The 13,532-nt window shown below is 47.4% G+C and overlaps 1 protein-coding gene and 1 long non-coding RNA gene across 2 annotated transcripts in view; one reads left to right on the forward strand and one right to left on the reverse strand.

Moving 5' to 3' along the window:
* Window positions 1-1,414: 1,414 nt before the first annotated feature.
* Window positions 1,415-6,451, reverse strand: LOC145506545 (uncharacterized). Its single transcript, XR_014054021.1, has 3 exons — window positions 6,343-6,451; window positions 3,468-3,626; window positions 1,415-1,741 (listed from the first exon to the last, which is right to left on the reverse strand). It is a non-coding gene; the product is annotated as an uncharacterized LOC145506545 (long non-coding RNA).
* Window positions 5,796-13,532, forward strand: part of VPS13D (vacuolar protein sorting 13 homolog D) — a 272,477-nt gene continuing 264,740 nt past the window's right edge. The window contains exons 1-2 of the mRNA XM_081491462.1: window positions 5,796-5,883; window positions 10,760-10,932. Of these exons, the coding sequence (XP_081347588.1) occupies window positions 10,836-10,932 (97 nt within the window). The 5' untranslated portion in view covers window positions 5,796-5,883; window positions 10,760-10,835. The remainder of the gene's footprint in view (window positions 5,884-10,759; window positions 10,933-13,532) is intronic.

Below are 13,532 nucleotides of genomic sequence, written 5' to 3' on the forward strand. Positions count from 1 at the left end.
TTTCAGTGGCTTCTGTTGTTGCAGAGCGTGAATTCTAGGTGCACGGGCTTCAGTAATTGTGGCACATGGGCTTAGTTGCCCCAAGGCATGTGGGATCTTCCTGGACCAAGGACTGAACTCTTGTCCCCTGCACTGACAGGCAAATTCTTAACCACTGGACCACTTGGGAAGTTCCCCTGGAAGCTTTCTGAACCCTATCCTTTTGAGGTTTTATGGAGACATCCTTAATAGCCATGCTTGATTGAATCATTGGTCACTGGTGATTGATTCAACCTCTAGCCCCTCTTCCCAACCCAGAGGTAAATGGCTGGAGTTGAAAGTTCCAACCCTCTAATCACATGGTTCATTCCCCCGGTAACCAGCCCCCATTGTTGGGGGCTTTCCAAAAGCCACCTATTGACAGAAACTTAGGTGTGACTGAAAGGGATTTGATATGAATAATAAGACACAGGTTTTGCCTTTAGAGCTCTGGAGCTTTTTCAGAAATGAGGATACAAGAACAGTTGTTTGAACAAAAGATGCTCCGTTGCTCTTATCATTTGGAAAATTTCAAAGATTTTCGGAGTTGTGAGCCCGGGATGGAGGATGAAGATCAAATGTATATTTCTTATTATAAATCACAAATCACGGTGGGGAAATTTGAAACAACTGAAGGCAGCCACCGGCCTGATGAGTTAACTGATCAGAATGGGCCACGTGAAGCCCCCCCCGCGTCTTTATTTTCTTTAACCCAAATGGAACAAGTGGTTTCACTAAAGTAGGGCCAGTGCGGATGGGAGGAAGAAACTTTTGGATTCCTCTCCTTCTAGTTTGCATTCAGGCATCGTTGTCAGGGAGCACCCTGATGGACTAGCACAGAAGTCAAGAAGTCCAGAGTTGTGGGCGCTAGAAGTCCACCTTTCCAGGTGTGAATCTTGATTCCACCACTTCCTGTTTGTGTAACCTCAAGCAAATTAATGACCTTCTCTGTGCCTCATTCTCCTTACCTCTAAAATGGGGTTAAAATATCTCCATCAGGATAAGGGATTACATGAACTACTATCTATAAAACACTTGGGACTATGTCTGGCACATAGTATATGCTCAATAATTATTAGTTGCTATTTGTCTGTGTGTGTGCTGGGGATGCAACAGAATGCAAGGCAAGGAAGGTTTCTGCTGGAGCTGGCATGCTAGGTGGGGCTATGTGAAGAAATATGTGTGAGTGCTATGCCACTGGTGAATTCAAGGAAAAAAATAAAACAACATGGGAAACAGACAGAAGTGGGGGTACTGCTAATTTGCAAGGGGAGTTCAGGAAGGCTTCTCTGAGGAGCTGGTATTTGAGCTGAGGCTTTGGTGAAGGGAGGGACAGAGGCTGCTCCAAGTTCACACAGCAGGTTATAGGTGAAGCTAGGGTACAATCCCAGGACTCTTTTTTTTTTAAATTTATTTTTAATCAGAGGATAATTACAATATTGTGATGGTTGTTGTTATACATCAACATAAATCAGCCATTGGTATACATATGTCCCCTCCCTCTTGAACCCCCCTCCCACCTCCCTCCCTACCCCACCCCTCTAGGTTGTCACAGAGCACTGGCTTTGTGTTCTCTGCATCATACAGTGAACTCCCACTGGCTATCTATTTTACATATAGACTTTTAACCTTTAGGTTTGCCCCAAGCAGCCTCCAGGCTTTCCAGACGCTACTCTGGTTTCTGGTTTCTGAATATGGAGCTCCAGGCAGGGCAGAGAAGTCCCTGGAGAGAGAGGAAATTCTAAAGAGCTGGTTATTAAACAAACTGTCCACCCAACTCAACTCCTCAGATGAGTATCAAGCCCAGCCTGCCCAGCGCCTCCTCTGCATGGCACAGATAATGGGTACCTTGCCTATCTCCCAGGGCAATTATAGAAATAAAATAACTGAAGCTCAGTTTCCCAACTCTCAGGCCAGGCCACATTCAGACCCTTGTCATCATTCAGGAAACAAACCTCAACATCTTCCCCTGGCTCCTGAAGCCACCCTCCTGGCCTCATGTCTTGTCCCTGGGGTCCCAAAACTGTCCCACCCTCCCTGTCTGCACCCAATCTGGTCTAGATGATCTGGAGCCCAGGTGGGGAGAGGCCTTTATTGGGATGTACTGCGCAGGGCCTCTCAAATCTGCCTACCCCAGAAAACCTGCCCCCTTGGGCTAATATGCACCCCAGGGTCTAGCCTGGATGGTGATTAGGGGACATCTCCCATCTCCTGCAGTCCTTCACCTGTCACGTGTCTGAAACTTGCAGCTTTGGGGGCCACAGCACGGGTGGGGGACCATGGGAGGCCCTTCCCTGTGGCCAACACAACCTTTTCCCCTCTGCCAGGCCAACCTTTGACCGACCTCTCTGTTCCCTGGTTCCCCCATAACAAGCAGCGGGCGGGTGGAGGGTGAGCTGCAGTCATCCTGCAGAAGGTTTCAGGCCAGCAGCAGAGTCCTGCATTGTCCTGTGGTCTCTCTGTGTGACCTTGAGTAAGTTCCTTCCTCTTCCTAATCCTCAGTTTCCCCTTCTGTATAATGAGGGCTTTGAACCAGCTCTACGTTTCCAAACCCATCACCTGGGGAGCTGGGTTCCTCTCTAGACTCCCTGAATTTGTATCCCTGGGACCAGGTCTTCCCACTAAGACCTCCAGCTAAAATTGTACACCCCTCGATCCCACCTTGCTTCCCTGCATTATTTCTGTAGTGCGTATTACCATCCCACTCCCTGCATGCTTTATACTGACTTTGCTTTTTGTCTGTGTCTCTTCACCTGCTGGTATGTAATCTCCAGGAGGGCAGGGATATTTATCTATTTATTTGATTGTGCTGGGTCTGTTACTGCACTCAGGCTTTTTCTAGTTGTGGTGAGTGGGGGGCTACTCTTCGTTGCCGTGCAAGGGCTTCTCAATGTGGTGGCTTTTCTTGTTGCAGAGCACAGGTTCTAGGGCTGCTGGGCTTCAGTAGTTGTGGCGCGTGGGCTTAGTTGACCAAGGTAAGTGGAATCTTCCCTGACCAGGGATCGAACCTCATGTCCTCTGCATTGGCAGGCAGATTATTAACCACTGGGCCACCCGGGAAGTCCCCACATGTGCTTTGATTTTCTCTTATGTCAACACCCAGGAATGAGATGGCTGTGTGGTAAATGTGTGGTGAGATGGATGACTTTCAGTGACACTGGTTGAAGGAATGGTGTTCTGGCACAAACTCTTCAGGTATAGCCAGGTGTCTCTGGGCTGGAATATCTGGATCCTGAGATAAGTTCTGAGGGGTGCCTTCCCTTCTGCCTTCTGTGGAGTCTGGGGTTTTACACCCAAACCTCAGCCTCTGAGGACACCCAGTGTTGAGATTCTGATGGGTTGACCCCACCTCACTGGAACTCAGGCTTTCCTTAAGAGTGAGTCAGCCCACAAGCACCTTCATTAGCTTAGCGTCCTGAAGGTTGATAATTATTATGGTGAACAGATACCCGCAAACTTGCCAGCCTGCGTCCTGCGTCTTCTGACTTTTTATGAGCCTGAGGTATTCTTCCTGTTCTTCTGGTGATAATCCAAGATGAGTTGTTCATTTGTTCATTCATTCACAGCACCTTCATTGAGTCATTCCTGTGTTAGGCCAAGTCTAGGTACTGAAGAAACATTTGTGAAAAAGACACAATTTCTGCTGTCAAGGAACATTTAGGGTGAGGGAAGAAAAGATGTAGGTCCGTCAATTCAGTGGCTCAGTCGTGTCCAACTCTTTATGACCCATGGACTGCAGCATACCAGGCTTCCCTGTCCATCACCAACTTCCAGAGCTTGCTCAAACTCATGTTCATCGAGTCGGTGATGCCATCCAACCATTTCATCCTCTGTTGCCCCCTTTTCCTCCCGCCTTCAATCTTTCCCAGTATCAGGGTCTTTTCCAATGGGTCAATTCTTCGCATCAGGTGGCCAGAGTATTGAAGTTTCAGCTTCAGCATCAGTCAGTCCAATGATATTCAGGACTGATTTTCTTTAAGTATAAACAAGTAAATAAAATAATCTCATTTCAGGCAGCATTAAATTTTGTGAAGATAATATAACAGGATAATGGATGAGGGGAACTTAAGATAGGGCAGCAGGGAAATCCTCTGAGATGGAATGTTTGAAGCAGAGTGGGCTATATGATTATTCAGAGTTGCCCTGTAGCCATATACATCTATTGAGCACTTGAAATGCAGCATTTATATTGTGATGTGCCATAGTGTAAAATACACATCAGATTTAAAAAACTAATGTCTTTTTTTTTTGACAGTGGTTCTTTTTTTTTTTTTAATTATTTATTTATTTTGTTTTACCAGGTCTTAGTTGCAGCATGTCAGATTTTTAGTTGTGGCATGTGAGATCTAGTTCCCTGACAAGAGATTGAACCCAGGGCCCCTGCACTGGGAGTGCAGCCTTAGCCATTGGACCACCAGGGAAGTCCCCAAAACATCTTATTAATAATACTTTTCCTGTTAGTTACAGGTTGGTCAGTCATGAATTTTCATTGGAAGGACTGATGTTGAGGCTGAAACTCCAGTACTTTGGCCACCTGATGTGAAGAACTGATTCATTTTGAAAAGACCCTGATGCTGGGAAAGATTGAAGGTGGGAGGAGAAGGAAACATAGAGGATGAGGTGGTTGGATGGCATCACCAACTCAATGGACATGTGTCTGAGTAAACTCCGGGAACTGGTGATGGACAGGGAGGCCTGGAGTGTTGCAGTCCATGCGGTCACAAAGAATTGGACACAACTAAGTGACTGAACTGAACTGAACAGGTTGAGATAATATTTAGAACATGTTGGATTAAATAAAATATATTATTAATTTTACCTTTTAGTTTTCCCTTTAAAACAATGTACCAACTAAGTAAACTTAGTATGCAGCTTAGCGCCGAAGAATTGATGCTTTCGAATCATTTTATAGCATGGTGGTAGAGAAGACTCTTGAGAGTCCCTTGGACTGCAAGGAGATCAAACCAGTCAATCCTAAAGGAAATCAACCTTGACTACTCACTGGAAGGACTGATGGTGAAGCTCCAATACTTTGGCTACCTGATGCAAAGAGCTGACTCATTAGCAAAGACCCCGATACCCGGAAAGAGTGAAGGCCAAAGGAGAAGAGGGGTGGCAGAGGATGAGATGGTTGGATGGCATCACTGACTCAAAGGACGTGAGTTTGAGCAAACTCTGGGAGATAGTGGAGGACAGAGGTGCCGCGCGTTCTGCAGTCCATGGGGTCACAAAGAGTTGGACACGACTTCACGACTGAACAACAACAACTGCATTATACTTCCATTGGACGGCAATGGTTTCTGTAAAAGCATCCTAAGGAGAGAGATGCGAAATCAAAGGTCCTAAGGTAGGAACTGGAGGATGCTGGGGCAGAGTGGGCCCAGGAAAGAGTAGCATAAATCGGAGTCGAACAAATTCAATAGGATCTTGGTTTCGACTCTCTGAGGAATGGGTTTTAATTTAAATGTAGTGGGGAAGCAGTTTTAAGCAGGCAAGTGGCAAAGTCTGAATTATGTTTTAACAGACCCCTGGACTGCTAAGTGCCGAAAAGACTTCAGGCCAGTCTGTCTAAATATTATCTCAACCTGTAGCCTTCCCTTGGACTCGGTTTACCCACATGCTATAAAATGAGGCTGTTCGGGGCCTTTCTCTCCATTCTGCTCCAGCACCTGCGAACTCTGGAGGGGGCGGCCGGCGGCGCCTCCTCGATGACTCGGCGCTCGGCTGGCCAGGCGCCGGCGAGTCGCTAGCTCGATTGGTCGGGTCGGGGCGGGCCTGAGCGCAGCCGGCCAGCGCCATTGAGGAGCCGCGGAGAGGAAGCGCCGCGCAGTGCCGGGCTGGGGCGGGCGGTCCGGACACCGACAGGTACGGGCCGAGGCGGGGCGGCGCCGGGCGGCAGGCAGGGCCGGGGGACTCAGGGCGGGCGTGGGCCCGCGGTCGGCTGCTTGGGATCTGCTTCAGAGCAAGAGGCCCGGGCCCGCCCGCGGGGAGCGCGGCGCGGGGAGCCCGGGGACCGCACCGTCGGGCCCTCCGAGATCCTCGGTGAAGTCCTGGGGCGTCCGAGCCCCGACATCCCCGAGCGCCCCGCCCTCACCAGGACCCCAGCGTCCGAGCCTCTGCGGGCACCCTAGCCACACGCTCGGACGTCCTGAGCCTCCCGGGACTCCGGCGTTCGTGTCCTAGGGAGTGCGAGCCCCGGCCAGACCCTGCATCCTCTCCACGGTCGGGGCAGCCTGGTGCCCGGGGATCAAGGGGGTGTCAACCCGCGTCTCCCCGCCGGAGCCTTGGTCTCCACACGAGAGCCCAGAGTATGAGCCTCCCTACCTGTTCCCAAGACGGGTCTCCAGTCAGGGTTCTAGAGGGTCTTAACCACCCCCTTCTTCAGCCTTTGGGGTCACGGTCTGGGCTGGGGACATCAGGCCTCAAACCTGTCTTTGCCTCTCGCCCTCCGGGGTCATGCCCTGGCTGAGCCCCTCCTTCGCGGGGCTTGGGGACACCTGGAGCTGTTCCCTCTTGCCTCTATCTGGTTGGTGGGGTCTCCGTCCCCCGGAGGTGGGCGTAGGGTTCTGAGCAGAGGGGAGGCGCACGGGCTGGGGCGGGGTGGAGAGCCTCGCCTCCTGGGCTGTTTCCTTCCTGCGGGGCCCCGGGCCTGGCCCCCGCCCCTCTCCGGCCTCTGATCACCGAACTCCCTGTGCCGGCAACCCTCCGCCCCGCCGCCTCCGCTCCTGTCGCCAGCCCTTCCTACTTAGGACTCCAGCCTCCCCTCGAGGGAGGGGCCTGGCTCAAGGTCATGGCCAGCTATCTGCCCGCCCGTGGGCTGAGCACTGATCTCCAGTGTCACCTGTCCCACCAATTAGGGGAGGCCAGGTGGGGGTTAGTGCCAGGCAGCTGTCGAGAAGTCCTGATGGATAGGAGTGTAAGCACTTTGGGATTCTGGCCAGCCTGGGGGCCCTTCCTGACACCGGATTCCTTAAGGGAATCCTTGAAGTGGTCTCAAGCCTGGTTTAGATGCTTAGCAGAGTTAATGGATGCCGTCTGGCTTGGGCCTTAACCTATTGTCCAGGGCATTTTATAGTGCCTCTCACCCCATCTTTTAATCTGGGCTTTGCCTTCCTCCACCTTCAGGGGAAGTAGAACAGGGCCAGATCTTGTGTACAAACTGATAGTTGTTTCCCTTTATTCCTACTCAGAGAGCACTTGTAGTTGGCACTTCAGAGTTTGTTGGCATTTAGGGCCGGAATCAATGGCAGTTACTTCAAAAATAAAGAGTACTCTGACTTTGGCTCTTTGTTAAGTGTGTTTGGAGTTTGCATACTAAGACTAAATTAGTCAGATTCATGTTTTGTTTTCAAAGATTTACTCGTTTAAAGTTATAATAAAGAAGTGTTTCCTTTATTCTTATTTTAAGAAACTTGTTCTTGTAATCTCTTCTTTAAATAAATGTACCGGATAATTTTTAGCAGATTCATAATTTTACATAAAATGTGCTTTACAAAAGGTCTTTGGAAAGGAATTAGTGTTCCCAGGTGGCTCAGTAGTAAAGAATCTGCCTGCCAGTGCATGCGACTGAAGAGACTCGGCTTTGATCCCTGTGTCAGGAAGATCCCCTGAAGCAGGAAATGGCAGCCCACTCCAGTATTCTTGCCTGGGAAATCTCATGGACAGAAGGACCTGGCCGGGCTGCAGTCCATGGGGTCACAAAAGAGTCAGACATGACTTAGCAACTAAACAACAACAAAGCACTTATTTTCTTATGTTTTTACTGTCATTGTTGACAAATAAGAGTTAATTTAATCTGGAAATGCAGAACACTGTTGACGAATAGAAAACAATTTTTCCTGCAGGTTAACTCTTAAAGAGCTTTGTGTTTGGGGGTTTTTGGTGGGTGGAGGCCCTCAGTTGGCCTAAGAGTGTCCTCTGGCACTAAGATGAATCACTGGAGGTGGGGCAAAGTGCTTGGAAAGGATCCGAAAAGGGCCATTTCCAAGTGGGATGCCTGCCACAGCAAACCTGGAGCATCAGGCTTGGTGGGCCAGTGTCCCACATGCTTGGCTCAGAGCAGATGTGGAGCCCACAACTAACTCTAACTGGGATCTACTAGCTGAGAAATCTTGATACCCGTTTAAACTTTTGTGTCTCAAGTTCCCTATGTTAATTTTATGGAATACTAAAAATAATTTATTTTTTGTAATGCTAACGGACACCAGTTATGGTGGACAGTAATAAATCAGTACTGGATGTGAATACTGTAGCTGGAACCAGAAGATTTCTGGTGGTAGTAATTACTGACTAAGGTATTGTATCAGCATCAGTTGGTGTCCAAGTACCAGTAATGCAGTTCTAGGACATTTAAGCAGAGAAGGCAATGGCAACCCACTCCAGTACTCTTGCCTGGAAAATCCCATGGACAGAGGAGCCTGGTAGGCTGCAGACCATGGGGTCGCTAAGAGTCGGAAACGACTGAGCGACTTCACTTTCCCTTTTCACATTCATACATCGGAGAAGGAAATGGCAACCCACTCCAGTGTTCTTGCCTGGAAAATCCCGGGGATGGCAGAGCCTGGTGGGCTGCTGTCTATGGGGTCGCACAGAGTTGGACACGACTGAAGCGACTTAGCAGCAGCAGCAGCAGCAGCTGGACATTTAAGAACAGTGATAAACCACTGCTGTCACCCTTCCCATTTATATCATTTTACAAATGATCCTGATAAACAAATTTGCAAAATTGATTTCAGGAAGATTTAAGAGGATCATTGCATAATATGAAGTTCATTGATACAATCTCTTAGGCCTTTTTTTTTTTTGACTGTGTCGGGTCTTCGTTGGACTTCTCAGGTGACACTAGTGGTAAAGAACCCACCTGCCAATGCAGGAGACATAAGAGACTTGGCTTCGATCCCTGGGTGAGGAAGATCCCCTGGAGGAGGAAATGACAATCCAGTCCGGTATTCTTGCCTGGAGAATTGCAAGGACTGAGGAGCCTGGCAGGCTACAGTCCGTGGGGTCGCAAAGAGTTGGACAGGACTGAAGCAGCTTAACACACTCAGTCTTTGTTGCTTTTCTCGGGCTTTCTCTAGTTGCGGTGAGCTGGGGGCTACTCTCCGTTGCAGTGTGAGGGCTCTTCCTTGCGGTGGCTTCAGTTGTTGAGGAGCACAGGTTCTAGGGCACGGCGGTTCAGTAGCTGTAGTGCACAGTTCAGTAGTTGTAGCACACGGGCTTAGTTCCCCTGAGGCATGTGGGATCTTCCTGGACCAGGGTTTGAACCGGTGTCTTCTGCATTGGCAGGCGGACTCCCATCCAGTGTGCCGCCAGGGAAGTCCCTCTTGGGCCATTTTTGCTTTAATCTAGGACAGGGTTTCTCATCCTTGGTACTGTTGGCATATTGGGCTGGATAATTCTCTGCTGTGAAGGGCTCTCTTGTGCATTGTAGGGAGTTCAGCAGCTTCCATGGCCTGTCTCCTCTCACAAAGTACCAGTGGCAAAATTCCAGCCTCCCCGCCGCCCCCCGCCCCAGCTCCCAGTCATAATATTCAGAAATATCTCTAGATGTTGCCAGGTCACATCTGGATAGAACCTCTGATCAGGACAGCCTAGTCCCCAGGTCAGTCACCAAAAGCAATCAGTTTAATGATCAGTTACATCCAAAAGATGCACAGCTTTGAATTGTAGGTAATTTTTGGTTAATTTTTAAGTGACCATTCTTTGCAGCTGCATCAGTATGTAATGTATTGGTTTGGCCCTCCATTTACTAGTGGTGGCATCTTAACAGTGCTTCCCATCCATCATTCTTTCTTTTTTTTTTTTAAGATTGAAGTTAGTTTCAGGTGTGCAGCAAAGTGATTCAATTCTAAATATATATATTTCAGGTTTATTTTCCATTATAGGTTATTATATAATATTGAATATTGTTCCCTATGTTACACAGTAGATCATTGTTGCTTATCTATTTTATGTATAGTAGTGTGTGTCTGCTAATCCCATACTCCTAATTTATCCCTCCCTTCTTCCCCCTTTAGTAACTGTAAGTTTATTTTCTATGTCTGTGAGCCTGTTTCTGTTGTATATATAGATTCATTTGTATTATTTTTTTAGATTTCACATATAGATAATATCATGTAGTATTTGTCTTTCTCTGTCTGACTTCACTTAATGTGATATTCTCTATGTCCATACATGTTGCTGCAAATAGCAATATTTTCCTTCTTTTTAAAAAATATTTATTCATTTGGCTTCATCATGTTTTATGGCATGTGGCGTCTTCGTTGTGTTTTCGGAATCTCTTATTGAGACATGTGGACTTTCTAGTTGTGGTGTATGGGCTCCGTAGTTGTGGCTTAGGGACTCCAGAGTACGTGGGCTTCAGCAGTTGTAGCATGTGGGCTTAGTTGCTCCGAGGAATGTGGTGTCTTAGTTCCCTGACCAGGAATTGAACCTGCATCCCCTGCATTGCTTAACCTCTAAACCACAGGAGAAGTCCCTTTCCTTCTTTTCTTTATGGCTGAGTAGTATTCCATTGTATATGTAAACCACACCTTCTTTATCCAGTCATCTGTTGACAGCACTTAGGTTGCTTTCAACTCTTGGCTATTGTAAATGGTGGTGCTGTGAACATTCACCCCATCTTTTCTTAAATCTGTGCTTTGTATCCATCTACTTTCAGGACAGATAGAGTAGGGTATCATCTTGGAAAAATTGTCTGGTTTTTCTGTTCATTTTCTTTATTTTTTTTCTTCTTCCATAGATTCTTCTGTGACGATGAGAGAGAAAAATAAAGGATAATCCATGAGTTTTAAACACCTTGTCTTGAGGTTATAGTCATGTTGGAAGGTCTTGTAGCCTGGGTTCTCAATACCTACCTGGGGAAATATGTCAATAACCTGAACACTGACCAGCTCTCCGTCGCGCTTTTGAAAGGTGAGTATGTGTGTCTCTTTTTGGTGAACTGTGCTTTGCAGATTGGATATCTATTTTTTATATTCTTTTTATTGTATTGAGAATAATAAACCTTAATGGCCAGATGGCTTTGTTCCAAATATGTATGTACAAAAGAAAATAATGTTCCCCCATAGGACACCGATTATTATTACAGGGTAACTTAGGTAGCTGTATTGTCATAGAGTTTAGAGAAGTATTAAATAATAATAATAAAAATTTTAAAAAGACAATACTACTGGTGACTATGCTTTGCCCCAGTTAATGTTTTTAGTTTTATAAGGCTTTATGGAAGCAGCCAGGATGTAGTGACAGTGGCATTAGCTTCAACTTCAAATCCTGCTGTTACTTGTTAGCTATATGAACAAGTCATTGCAATTCCGAGCCTCAGTTTCTTTAGAAATAGAGGGCAGTATACCTCTATGGGTTGCTGTAAGGATCAAGTGGAGTGGCCTTTGAAGCTTCTTTCCTGCTGGTGTGTAATAGATACCCGCATGTTACTGTAGGGTCTTCCGACAGAATTTATGGGATCTTGTCTTGCTGAGTAGTAAAATACCTAAAGCTTGAGACATTTTTGCCTTGACAAGGCTATACTTCCTAAATACAACCCAGTGGTTTGATGAGGGGATTGGAAAAGTGCTTTCTTCTCCTTCCTTGCTTTAAGTTCTCTTTGCTCAACTCAAAACGGAACCCTTTAACACATCTAGGAAAAGAAAGAAGATCAAGTCAGTTTGCAAACATGTAGAATCATAGAAAGAGGAAAGGGGGCCTCAAACATAGTGGAAACCTCCTGGGCTTCCTGGGAGTGTGAGTTTTGGCAAGTGTACTGGGGCAGGTTGGGGGGCTGGCCATGAAGCAGATGTGTGGATAGCCTGAACACAGGTGCAGTGATTTACAGTTCCCAGAAGCGGCGTCCTCTGGGTTTCCTGACCCACCCAAGCCAGGGAAAGGATCACGACAGCGATAGGCCACAGGGAGCTCGCAGGGTTGCATCCCCCTGCTCCCTTCCTTTCATTGGAAACAGCAGTGGCTTCTTTCCTGTTCTTCTGTTTTTTCCTCTGCACTTTCCTGGATGGAAGCTTCTTGATGGAAAGTGAAAGTGACCGGTTGCCCGGGAAAGGGCTGTGTTTAAAGTACAATAGTAGTGTTGAGTTTGAAGAAGGCAATGGCAACCCACTCCGGTACTCTTGCCTGGAAAATCCCATGGACAGAGGAGCCTGGTAGGCTGCAGTCCATGGGGTTGCTGAGAGTCAGACACGACTGAGCAACTTCACTTTCCCTTTTCACTTTCATGCATTGGAGAAGGAAATGACAACCCACTCCAGTGTTCTTGCCTGGAGAATCCCAGGGACGGGGGAGCCTGGTGGAATGCCGTCTATGAGGTCACACAGAGTTGGACACGACTGAAGTGACTTAGCAGCAGCAGCAGTGTTGAGTTTATGTCTTTGGTCATGTATTGAAGTTCGCAGACACACTGTGAAGCTAACGGGGTGAACAGGGCAGGTTAGTGGGCCTAGAAGGAACTCTGCAAACCACAACATTGATGACAACAGAGCTGGCATTCTCAAGAGGGATGTGGTAAGAAGTTTGTTTGCTAAAGAAATTAATAAATAGAAATTGGTATCTGATAGTCATGGCGTCTCCATTGATAATAGACTTCGAACCTGAGCAATTTTATTTATTTATTTTTTGAAGTTATTATTGCTTATTTATTTTGGCTGTGCCAGGTATTAGTTGCAGCATATGAGCTCTTAGTTGTGGCATGTGGGATCTAGTTCCCTGACTAGGGATTGAACCTGGCCCCCTGCATTGGGAGCATGGAGTCTTAGCCCCTGGACCACCAGGCAAGTCCCTGGAAAGGATTCGGCCTGCATGTGGGCTCTGCATGAAAGGATGCTTGACCAAGTAGCCGGGTGTGCACTGGGTGGGGAGGGGGCAGCCTCGCGGATCACCTGTTCTCTGTGATCTCTGGACTAGGTCTTAGCGCCCCTCCGTCCTGATTCTGACTCTGATCTGACTCTGATTCAAGGACTCTGACTTCCATGAGATGTGGGGGATGGGATGGAGCGGAGCTGGGCTGGATTTTAACCCCCTGCCTTCTACTATACAGAGGGGACATACCTGTACTGCAGGAATGACCACCTTGATCCCACACAAGGCCTTCCACAATGGGTAGGTCTCCCATTTATCCTTTCACCAACCAAGCTGCTGCATTTTACATCCGTCTGTCTTGGTTTCAGTTTTTTTTTTTTTTTTTAATTAAAAAAAAATCCAGAACATAAGACACACTCACTACCCAGAATTGACCAATGTTAACAACCAGGTCTGCCCTCCTTCCTCTCTGACCGTCAATCCTAACACTTGACCCTCTGTCCTCCTGGTTGGTCCTGAACATGCAAAACACCTGGATCACCTTTCTTCCAGATGCCTGCATGACTATGCCCTCACTCTGTTCCAGTCTGTTCCAATGCCACCTCCTCAGAGATACTTCTTTGACCCTCCTAGCTAAAGTTGCTTTTTTAAAGAAATTTTTTTATTTACTTATTTGGCTGTGCTGGGTCTTAGGTGTGTCATGCAGGATG

This window comes from Giraffa tippelskirchi, chromosome 5, assembly GCF_054371585.1.
Source record: "Giraffa tippelskirchi isolate mGirTip1 chromosome 5, T2T-mGirTip1v1.2.pri, whole genome shotgun sequence".
Taxonomy (NCBI): domain Eukaryota; kingdom Metazoa; phylum Chordata; class Mammalia; order Artiodactyla; family Giraffidae; genus Giraffa; species Giraffa tippelskirchi.